Source organism: Thamnophis elegans, chromosome 1, assembly GCF_009769535.1.
Source record: "Thamnophis elegans isolate rThaEle1 chromosome 1, rThaEle1.pri, whole genome shotgun sequence".
Classification (NCBI taxonomy): domain Eukaryota; kingdom Metazoa; phylum Chordata; class Lepidosauria; order Squamata; family Colubridae; genus Thamnophis; species Thamnophis elegans.
Window position 1 is genome coordinate 6,570,782 of NC_045541.1, and position 12,118 is coordinate 6,582,899.

The following is a 12,118-nucleotide window of genomic DNA, read 5'->3' on the forward strand; positions in this document are numbered from 1 at the left end:
AATGCAGCCTAGAGAAGAGACACATTTAATTTAAATATTTACATGGAGATACTACAGGTTGACTGCACTGAAGTATCTTTTGCTTAAGCAGCCAAAGCGCAGCCTAGCTTTACACATTATAATTAGATTCTCAAGGTGCTTACAAATCTTTATTTACCTACCGTACCTAAATTTTCCCTGATTTCTCGGATTTCTATGACACACACAAGTGGTCTGTGGTTTGCTTCTCTTCCTTTGAAAATTTGCTTTCCTCCAGTCAAAATGAACTTTACTAGCTCTCCAGGAATTCTCAAAATTAGTTACTTATTAAATTAAGTTAAGTCTGATTTCACAAACTCTGGATGGTTCCTTTAACGCACGAGGTTCCACCAGACCATCATAATAGTTTTATCAGTTTTCTGGGTTTCAATTCATCTGGTCCAGGAGACTGAAAATCATTCAAAGAACACAATAATTCCACGATCAGGAATTAATGATCTCAAGTTTTAGTTATGTCCATTTATTTGACTCCATATTTTCCTCTTGGAGAAGCTTGTTTTCTGATAAGACCTCAGTACCTCTGATATTCCTTTTATTAACCATTCACCTTTTGTCTGTATCACTGATCAGCTAGAATGCTGATTCTGTTCTTTTCCCTTTAGAAGCTCCCTTTAAAAAGCTTTTCTTGTTATTCTTAGATTCCTTGATTAATCACTGTTCATTCTAGATCAGGGGTGTCAAACTCACATCATCATGGCGTCATTACGTGATGTATCATGAATTTTTTCTCCCTTTGCTAAACTGGGTGCGGGCATGGCCAACGCGTGATGCATCCGGCCCATCAGTGGTGGGTTTCAAAAATTGTTCGAACCTACTCTGTGGGTGTGGCCTCCTTTGTGGGAGTGGCTTGCCGCCCATGTGACCGGATGGGAGTGGCTTGCCGCCCATGTGACCGGATATGAAGATGCCGACGACACTTGTCAGAACCACCTTAAATTACCTCACACACAGCACTGGCATGCATGAGAATAGGATGTAAACTTGTTTTTTAAAAGGCATCTTTGCGTTAAAACAACTTCAACACACGCAATGTCCTGATTGCACCACAAATGCAGTAGTCATCCTTACCTTTCACAGAGGCCCTGAGTTTTACAAATAGGAGCATGATAGTGTAGAATAATCATCTCCAAGGACCAGTGGTGGGTTTCAAAAAATTTTGGAAGCTCTTCTGTAGGTGTGGCCTGCTTTCCGGGTCCACTGGTGGAACCTCTTCTAACCGGTTCGGTAGATTTGACGAACCTGTTCTACCGAATAGGTGCGAACCCATCTCTGCAGCCCATGGGCCACAAGTTTGAAAGCCCTATCTAGCTTTCCTAACACCACCGCTATATTTCCAGACTACCCATCTATAATCTTCTTTTGTGATCTGCCCTTTGTCCGTCTCCTGTACATGTCCTGTTTAATTTCAAACCAACCGTAGTTCTTTTGTATAACTGCATTGGCATTTTTCTCCATCCTCTGTTTTTCTTTTCTCTCCCCACTCCACTAGAATAGTTTGCAGTTGTGTTTTTAACATCATCTTATTTAATAATCCCCATCCTTATTAAGTTCCTTTTCTATTAACCTCTCCTGCCCTTGGAATCTACTTACTGTATTCTCACTTTTCTCTTGCTCAGTACAGAATATTGGACAATGATTGCTCTCCAATGACTTAAATCAGTTCTGGTTGAACTGCGTCTTCAACAACAGTGAAAAAAAACCAGTGAGTTTAGGATTGGCAATGATAAAGTTCCTACTCATCATAGCTCTGAGTTTATTAATATCATCTTTTTTTTAAGTACAGGACATGTGTTTGATTATGTTCAGCTTTAGCTTGCCTTAATTCCAGCATTATATGGTCACTTTCTACAAATGTTCCTGCTCTTTCCATTTTAAGAAATTTCATCTTTTCTACTGATTACTATCATGGAAAGATAATCCTCTTGTGTTTTCCCTTCTGTGGAGGAGGAGATAGACAAACCAGGGGTTTCCTGGAAGAATCAAGCTTGGCAGAGTTTATCTCCCAACAAATAGCAATAGCAATAGCAGTTAGACTTATATACCGCTTCATAGGGCTTTTAGCCCTCTCTAAGCGGTTTAGAGAGTCAGCATATCGCCCCCAACAATCTGGGTCCTCATTTTACCCACCTCGGAAGGATGGAAGGCTGAGTCAACCTTGAGCCGGTGAGATTTGAACAGCCGAACTGCAGAACTGCAGTCAGCTGAAATAGCCTGCAGTGCTGCATTTAACCACCGTGCCACCTCGGCTCTTAATGTGAGGCTAATAGTTTCCATCACTACAATGGGTTTATATTTTAATGTTTGGAAGCATTGCCAAGTTTATTTATCTGAAGTTCTAAGTAGGAAAGGAAAATTTTAACATACACCGGATTCTCTAAATTGCTTTTGTTTCTTTCAAAAAAATTATATCCTTCGGTTGCTAGAGTTGCAGTTATGGGAATCATCCTAAGAAGTTTCTGTTTTACCTATGGTATTAAATATTTGGAGTTTATTAGTAAGAACTGTATTAGTTTATTAGTAAGAACTGAGGTTCGATGTGTTAATTTCCCATAGTCTTAGCATTAATAAATGAATTATGAGGACCATTAATTTTGAATCAAGATCCTGATTAATTTTTTTTAGCAGTTTAAGATGTTCAGTTTTAGCAACATCCCCATACATGGGGCTGCCCTTGAAGAGTATTCGGCGACTTCAGCTGGTCCAGAATGCGGCCGCGCGAGCGATTGTGGGTGCACCTCGATTCACCCACGTAACACCTATCCTCCGCGAGCTGCACTGGCTGCCTGTTGATCTCTGGGTGCGCTTCAAGGTGCTATTTGTCACCTACAAAGCCCTTCATGGTATTGGATCTGGGTACTTGAGAGACCGCCTACTGCCAATTACTTCCACTAGACCAATTAGATCCCACAGATTAGGCCTCCTCCGAATTCCATCAGCCGGCCAGTGTAGACTGGCAACTACCCGGAGGAGAGCCTTCTCGGTGGCTGCTCCGACCCTCTGGAACGAACTCCCCATGGAGATCCAGACCCTCACCACCCTCCAGACCTTCCGCACCGCCCTTAAAATCTGGCTATCCCGGCTGGCCTGGGGTTAAAGACTCTAACCCCTGCTCGAATTGTATGACTGTTGAGTTCTTAAATGATGTAGTGCCTTTATGTTGTAAATTGTTTGTCCTCCCCCCCCTTTGAACTGTGAGCCGCCCTGAGTCCCCCCAGGGAAAAGGGCGGCATACAAATAAAGTGAAACTAAACTAAACTAAACTAAATCCCCACATTCTACAGTGCACAAGCCTATAATTGAGATCCTTTCTTTACAGTTTTCATTGGCCCCCATTTAATGTTTTCATTCCATTCTCTTCCTCTCCCTTTCACTCAGGTTAAGGCCTTCCTAATTCAGATCACCAGATCATATTTTTATCATTATTTGTCAGGTATAATTCATTTTGTGCCAATTGCCCATCACATACATATGTTAATTCCTTGCATGTTTCCCTTATCCTTGTGTGTTTATATATCTATTTATAATCCTGCCTATTCAACACAAACGTATTTGTGGAGTAGGCTACATACCCATACACCAAATAGATATCTGGATGAAGTTCTGGTAAACATTTCATTGTATTCTCTTTAAAGAATTACCACCCCTTCTTTTGTATCCCAGCCACACACTTCATTACCAATATTCCCCTAAGAGCTTTTGAAGAGCCTCCTTAGAAACAATCAAAAATGTACTTCTGTTAGAAGAACACAAATATCTTGGATGCACAACAGTGGTGGGTTTCAAAAATTGTTGGAACCTACTCTGTGGGTGTGGCCTCCTTTGTGGGAGTGGCTTGCCACCCATGTGACCAGATATGAAATAATGAATTAGTACTTAGGTCGGTCCAAGTAGCTATTCAGAAACTCTGGCATTGAAGCATGCAAGTCTTAAAGCTGTCAAGTTACAAGATCCATGCCAGTGGTGGGTTTCAAAAAAGTTTGGAAGCTCTTCTGTAGGTGTGGCCTGCTTTCCGGGTCCACTGGTGGAACCTCTTCTAACCGGTTTGGTAGATTTGACGAACCGGTTCTACCGAATAGGTGTGAACTGGTAGGAACCCACCTCTGATGCACAAACTCATGAAGAGTGGTTCTCAAGTATACCAAGAATTATCTTGAATTGTTGATTGTAAAATATATTGTATTGTGCTTTCCATATATGTCTTTAAAGTTGCGCATGACCTAATTAATGGGATTAAAGAATGACTTTATAGGGGTAGAGGCAGTTTGGTGTAGTGGTTAAGGCTAGAAACTGGGAGACTATATTTCTAGTCCTGCTTTAGGAATGAAGCTTGCTTCATTATCTTGGACTACTCATTGTCTCTCAGCCCTTAGAAGAAAGCAAGGTCACTTCCAAAAACTTGCAAAAAAGACTGCAGGGACTTGTCCAGGCAAAACAATCCCTTGGTTATGGAGTGTTTGTATGTGTATGAAACAAAAGGATGCAGTCAAAAAAACCTTCCATTGCAATAGAAAATACATTGATATATACTCCTTGGAGTCTCTCTTTCCCCCAATAGTCCTGAAATATATGTTCCATTCCAGTGGTGGGATTCAAATAATTTAACAACCGGTTCTCTACCCTAATGACCAGCAGGGTAGGTGGGGCTTGGTGGTCATGTGACTGGGTGGGCGTGACCAACTCAACATTACTCAGGTCGATGGGCACTTCGCCTTAGTTGTTACAATGGTAATAAGGGTTAACCGGAGAGGCAGTTTCTGTAAGCAGGGCAATAAAGATTAGGCTAGAAACAACACCAGAATGTTTCCTTCCTGCCTTCCTTACAGGATTAGCCCTGTAAAGTGGGAAGAAATAAAAGATTTCTTCCAACAACTGGTTCTCTGAACTGTTTAGAAAGTTAACAACCGGTTCTCCCGAATAGGTGCGAACCGGCTGAATCCCACCACTGTTCCATTCGCTTCGGTAATGTTTGCATAATTATAAACATTTGTATGTTATGTAGACTTTTTCCTTCTTTTTTGAAATCTCTACTATGCCAGAATCTTTAGTTAGCTTGATTAATATTTTTCTGTCTGTGGTTCCTCTCACATGCAGCTTATATAGTTATACTTGCAAAACAGACAATTACTGCAATACTTTTGACACTTACACTTTTATTTTCCAAACATTCCTTAAACAGAATGGCGAAAGGAAATTGAAACAAAGCTGGGGATGAAGTATAGAATTAGATGCTAAGAGTGAAAGTGTTTGGAGAGCAAGAAAAGACTGGCATATATCTGAGACTCCACACACACACCAATCTCAGACAACAGTGAAAAGCTCTTTCAGGAAAAAAAGAAAATATATCACTTCTTCTCTTAGAATGTAAAGCTTGGCCTGTGGTGGGTAAAGCAGCAAAGACTTTAAAAACATTTGGTAGTGGTAAAATGCATATACATTTAGCAATTAAGGGGATGCAAGTGAGAAGAATTTGGGGTAAGGGCAGATGGAGGTTTGTTATGTTTGATAAACTGAGCCAAGGTGGTGCAGTGGTTAGGGTGCAGTACTGCAGGCCACTTCAGCTGACTGTTATCTGCAGTTCAGCGGTTCAAATCTCACCGGCTCAAGGTTGACTCAGCCTTCCATCCTTCCGAGGTGGGTGAAATGAGGACCCAGACTGTGGGGGGGTGATATGCTGACTCTGTAAACCGCTTAGAGAGGGCTGAAAGCCCTATGAAGCGGTATATAAGTCTAACTTCTATTGCTATTCTTGAATTTATCTCATAGTCAGATCTAAATGTTATCATCAGGAAGCAACTTTGGAATAGAAGCTTCCTGAACTTGCTCTGATCTGGTTTTGTTGCTATAATTTTATTTAGTTGGTTATATTAAGGGACTGATCTGTTTCCTCTGCAATCTGCCTTGATTTGTTTCTACAAGAAATCCAAACGTTATGAAAAAGATAAGACCAAAATCAAGTACATTTGGCCAATGGAAAAACTAGGCTCAGAAACCAATCCAGCTAATCTGGAATGCAGCACGCCACAAAATATTTTATCCACTAATTGGACTGAATATAACCCAAGGCCCTACAGGAATTTGTGGTAATTTTTCACAAGGAAAATGGACCTTGATCTGTGGAAAGGTATAAGTGCATTCAAATGAATTCAATGATTCAATAGATTTGTTATTTAATTTCAGCATTTACATGTTAATGCATTGCCATGCCCCATGTTCTCCAATTTGGAAATTATAATTACATTCCTAGTTATTAGGAAATCCATTCTCTTCACTGACACTTCATAGAAGTCATTTTTCCCCTTTTTTCCATTAAAGTTCTTTTCTTTCTGATTACATCGGTATCATTTTCTCATAAGCCCCTGGAGAAAAATAACGTTTTTTTCTGACCTGTAAAATAAAAGAAATGTTATGTGAAACCGCATGTAAGAAAGGTTTTTAATGCTATTCTAGATTTTTATAAATTGATACCTATAATCTGCCAATGTCAGTCATGATAGTTGTAACTTTACAATTAGTCATTATAAAATGCCAATTATGGCAGAATCAGGATTGTAGTTTGAAACAAGATGGTTAGTTTATGGACTAGATTTGATATGGAAGTGAATTCACAAATATTATCATCTAGATGCCTGCTGTTGGAAGCAAACTAAACTAGTTCAGTTTCCTAAGCTATATTCAGGAACCAGTGCAATTCACCAAATATATTTCTGACATGTTTCTCTGGGTTCCACCACAAAACCGCGTCCGACTAAACCGCGTCCGACTAAACCGCGTCGCTGACATCATCAACAGGGCGACAACAGCACAGAGACAGAAGCACGCTGTAAACCCTAAACCTAAAATTAACCCCTAAACCTAAACCTAACCCCCCTAAACCTAATCCTAAACCTAACCCTAAACCTAATCCTAGCCCTTAACCTAACCCTAAACCTAACCCTAAACCTAACCCTAAACCTAACCCTTACCTTAAGTTGAATCGGCTTGCTTTCAAAGCGCTATTTAAAGCGCCCTTCTTTCTCCACGCTGGCTGTTGTCACCCTGTTGATGACGTCAGCGACGCAGTTTAATTGGGCGCGGTTTAGTCGAGCGCAGTTTTGATGGGTCTCGGTTTCTCTGTTCCCATCAAGGGCATACAGTTTTGCACACTTCCCTTTCCCTTAACAGATGGTGGAGTTTTGCCACAGAAGCCTCATTATATTGGTTCAAAACTCACGGCATCATTACCTCTGAAGCCAGGAGGCAACTGATGGAGGTTTTCATAGCTTCAGAGAAGTTTAAGTCCCTTTGTGCACTTGGCACAGCACCGAAATCCTAAACTGACCATGGCAGTCCCAGAATTTATAGCCAGAAGGACCTATGGTATTTCCTTATCAATCATAAGAATGTCTAACCCAGAATCCAGAGGAGGACTTTGTTTTACATAGCTTAAAACATGCAAAGTGTGTAAAAGGTTCTCTTAACTCTAAAAGCGTATGTTCATTGTAGTAATGATTCTTGTTGATTTGCTCCCCATGTGGAGTGTTGTGTTATGATACTTACGTCTGTCATAATGAAGACTGTGATTAAAATGCTGTATCCAAGCAACCCAGAAGCTACTGATATTAAGATCCAAAGATAGAGGTGTTTATCTGGACATGAATCTATATCTGAAAGTTTTTTTTTTTAAAAAAAATCATTTCAAAGATTCTACAACAAATGTTAAAAACTTAGCAATATTGCATTAAACCAGAACAAAGCAAATTATATTTTAACACAGCGAGAATTTTTTTTTTTACAATGTCTTTGTCTAGGTTTTTCTTGAAACCTTCAAAAGATCATGGAGACTTTAGTTTTAAACAAAAATGTCATCCTACGTATGCATTGCTAGGCTGCAAGCTTCATGGAGTGGGAATGTGTCAAAATTATTCTTTGTACATCTCCATGTAGATAAATAAAGTGATGCAGCAACAACAGTGAGATTTGCGACATTCCATAAAGTTGGCTTAAAACTTAACATTAAGAAAACTAAGATCATGGTATCTGGCTCTCTCAATTCCTGAAAATAGATGGGGAAGAAATGGAGGTAGTGACAGATTTTATTTTCCTGGGCTCCAAGATCATCGCAGATGGGGACTACAGCCAAGAAATTAAAATACACTTGCTCCTGGGGAGGAAAGCTATGGCAAATGTTGTCTTTGTCTATTTATCCCCCCTTCCCTTGTCTATTGTGAGCCACCCGGAGTCCTTCGGGAGTAGGCGGCATACAAGACAAATAAACTAACTAACTAAACTAACTAAACTAACTAACTAACAAATCTAGACAGCATACTAAAAAGCAGAGACATCACCCTGCCAACAAAAGTGCATATAGTCAAGACTACGGTTTTCCCAATTGCAATGGATGGCTGTGAAAGTTGGACCATAAGGAAGGCTGAGCACCAAAGAATTGAGGTGTTTGAATTATGGTGCTGGAGAAGACTCCTGCGCGTCCCTTGGACTGCAAGGCGATCCAACCGGCCAGTCCTAGAGGAGGTCAACCCTGACTGCTCTTTAGAAGGCCAGATCCTGAAGATGAAACTCAAATGCTTTTGCCACCTAAGAGAAGGAAGGACTCACTGGAGAAGAGCCTAATGCTGGGAAAGATTGAGTGCAAAAGAAGAAGAGGACGACAGAGGTGACTGGATGGAGTCACTGAAGCAGTTGGTGTGACCTTAAATGGATTCCGGGAGATGGTAAAGGACAGGAAGGCCTGGAGGAACATTGTCCATAGGGTTGCAATAGGTCAGACACAACTTTGTGACTAACAACAACAAATAAAGCATTAAAATAGCTTTATGGTATTTTGATGCTTCTGTACAGGTAAGGAACTATCCAGACAACCTGAAAGACTTCTCAGGCAAGGGAAATTTGGTTTGGCAAAAGCTGCCCAGTTTTTGGGAGAAAGAATAAGTGAGCCCCTTCTTTTTCTTGTATTGTGACCTGGCATGAAGCTCCTAAAAGTAGTCCAGCATAATTTACAAATACTCATAATTGGCTGAATCAGAGGATTTGGCTAGTATGGTTGACTGGAAATAGTTCTATTAATGAACTCAAAGCTCAATATGTTAAAAAGAGCCGAGATGGTGCAGTGGTTAAATGCTGCACTGAGGGCTACTTCAGCTGACTGCAGTTCTGCAGTTCGGCTGTTCAAATCTCACCGGCTCAGGGTTGACTCAGCCTTCCATCCTTCCGAGGTGGGTAAAATGAGGACCCAGATTGTTGTTGGGGGCAATAGGCTGACTCTGTAAACCGCTTAGAGAGGGCTGAAAGCCCTATGAAGCAGTATATAAGTCTAACTGCTATTGCTATTGCTAAAAAAAAAATTAAAGCAATAATCCTAACTCAACGCAATTATTATATGATGGAACATGCTGACTGGGGAATTCTGGGAGTTAGAGTCCATATATCTTCAGGTTGCCTAGGTTAAGAGATACTGCTATATGGCTTTTGATAAGCACACGTAAGGAAACTTTATACAAGGCATGTTGTTGCGATCACAAACTACTAGTCAATTTCAAGCAATCAGCTACCTTCATGAATTCCTTTTCTCAATATTTTTTAAAAGCACATTTAGGTTTTCCTACTCACCAATGACAAAGAGCTGGGTCCCCTTTCCTTTGACTGGATAGTAGGGTGGAGGGGATATCCGTTCAATCTGGCAAATGTATAAACCAGCATCACTTGACTGTAGACCCAAAACTGTTACATTTACCCAGTCGTGACCAGGATAAACTTGGCATCTGTGGTTTTCCTTCTGGTGGCCTAATATGATCCCAGCACGAGTAAAGGCAGAGGCACAGATCTCAATGGACCCATTGTCTTCTTTAAATAAAGTGACTTTCAGATCTTCTGCATTACCCAAGTTCTTGATTTCACACTCAAAGTGGGCGGCCTCTGATATCTTTACCATCATGAATGCTGGCTGGGTCACTTCCATGACTAATAAAAAAAAAAAGACACAGAGTTTTGCAAATACAAATCATCTTGTAGGAAAAAAGAATCCTAGCCACAAAAAAGGGGTGATTTTCAGTCATTTCTGTGTTTTAATCCATGTGTTTAGATATACTTTCAACATGGATCTAGTAAGTCTTTAAAACCAATTTGTTTTAGTTTAGGATACCTTATTTATTATTACTTTTCTATAAGTGGCTTAGTTAGATGTCATTATAAAAACAGTAAAAAAAAAAACTAATATCCCAAGACTATGCAGAAATTATATCTGTAGCTTAATTGTAATGTGCATTGGAGTATCTACAGAAAGGTATAAACAAGTTAGCACAAATAATAATAAATGAATGAATGTCACTGTCTTTTCTCCCTTCTTAATATTTTCTCCCTTAGATATTATAGTTTGCCAACCCATCTACCCATCATGTCTGGGCCCCAACTGATCACCTTTCCTTACCAGCTTGCTGCTCTATTATATAGAGAATAAGCGCCTAATGAATGGGTTGAAATTGGTAACTAAAAATTTAGTAATTGAAGAAGTTTCTTTTCCTCCCTAATCCATTTTCCATTTTTGCCATGTTTTTCATATTATAAACCTGCTGGCACGTGACATTTTATTTCCTAAGCTATTGTTCTTGATTGAACAACAGAGTAAAAATAATATGAAAAAAAAATAACCATATACAGATTGTGAGACCTTTTGGGCAATAATGTGCTGTCTTATTCTTTGCAAGGAATTACATATAACAGGTACAAATAGCAATCTCCACCACAACAACAACAGCCCAGTTGCGATGAATTATTCATACGTATCTCTTCTTGACCATTCTCCAACCCTGGAAAAAATTTGCCAAGATTTGACCATTTGGATCTACCCACCTTTTGTGAAGCCAGAAGCTATGTTGCAAAACACAAGGGCGAGCAGAAGTGAAATCATCTCGCAATCAGATGTTCAGTCCAAGTCAATTCGAGCTGGAAGAATTCAAGTTTTCATCTAGAATGCCAAGTTGTTAGGAAGATACTTTCTCAGAGTGCAAGGTTTTGGTTTAAGAAAAAAAATTGGAGAATTCACACTGTTAACGTATGAAGAAATAGGAAGTACAGTAGATGCACATACAAGAAAAGAAAGAAAAATACCTGAAAAGGTAATCAAAGTTATTTTGAAGGAAGTTGTGGGTTGGCTCAAGGCGTGCACAACTAACTTCAAACAGCAATGAGCAAAGCGAGAATGCATCAAAGAGCAAAATCAGTTAATTTGAAACACGTCATGACCCGAAGGCATTGAAAATGTGTGATTATCCAATAATTCTAGTGTTAATTCACTTCCTTCAACCCCCTATGTAGTTTTCATTTACGATAACACAATGCATTTTATGTATCAGTTATTACAATCAAAAATGTCCATGATACACATTGCTTCAATTCATTTATAGCTTCAGTACTTATCACCATCCTTTCCTGAGTGATGGATTCTGGTAATGTGAAGCTTGCTCCAATAAGCCCTATACTACAAGCCCAAGACTACATTGTTAGGTATTTACATTCTAAATGATGTCAGAATGTTGGTCATTCAATACTATAGAGTTGCAATGTGAGATCAGTTATATAAATGTAATAAGTATTACAGATATTTTTCATGTTGTCTATTATTTATTTATTTATCTATTTATTTATTTATTTATTTGTCTTGTATGCCGCCCACTCCCGGAGGACTCCGGGTGGCTCACAAAAGACAAGGGAAAGGGGGGAACAAGACAAAGACAACATATTAAAAACAAAACCAACATTCACAATTTCTATGGAGGTAGATGCTTCTCAGCTCCCCCCGGCCTGCTGGAACAGCCAGGACTTGGTGGCTTTGCGGAAGGCCGGGAGGGTAGTAAGGATCCGGATCTCAACAGGGAGCTCGTTCCAGAGGGCCGGAGCTGCAACAGAGAAGGCTCTCCCCCGGGGAGTCGCCAGCTGACATTGGCTGGCAGATGGAATCCGGAGGAGACCCAACCTGTGCGATCTAATTGGTCTGAGAGAGGTAATCGGCAGGAGGCGGTCTCTCAGGTACCCAGGTCCGATGCCATGTAGGGCTTTATAGGTAGCGACCAGCACCTTGAAGCGGATT

The 12,118-nt window shown here is 40.1% G+C and overlaps 1 protein-coding gene across 1 annotated transcript; it reads right to left on the reverse strand.

Annotated features, from left to right (window-relative positions):
- Positions 1-6,366: 6,366 nt before the first annotated feature.
- CTLA4 (cytotoxic T-lymphocyte associated protein 4) lies at positions 6,367-11,094 on the reverse strand. Its single transcript, XM_032234656.1, has 4 exons — positions 10,882-11,094; positions 9,643-9,993; positions 7,576-7,682; positions 6,367-6,423 (listed from the first exon to the last, which is right to left on the reverse strand). Exons 1-4 carry the CDS (start codon positions 10,937-10,939, stop codon positions 6,367-6,369), a joined length of 573 nt encoding a protein of 190 aa, XP_032090547.1. The 5' UTR covers positions 10,940-11,094.
- Positions 11,095-12,118: the final 1,024 nt, after the last annotated feature.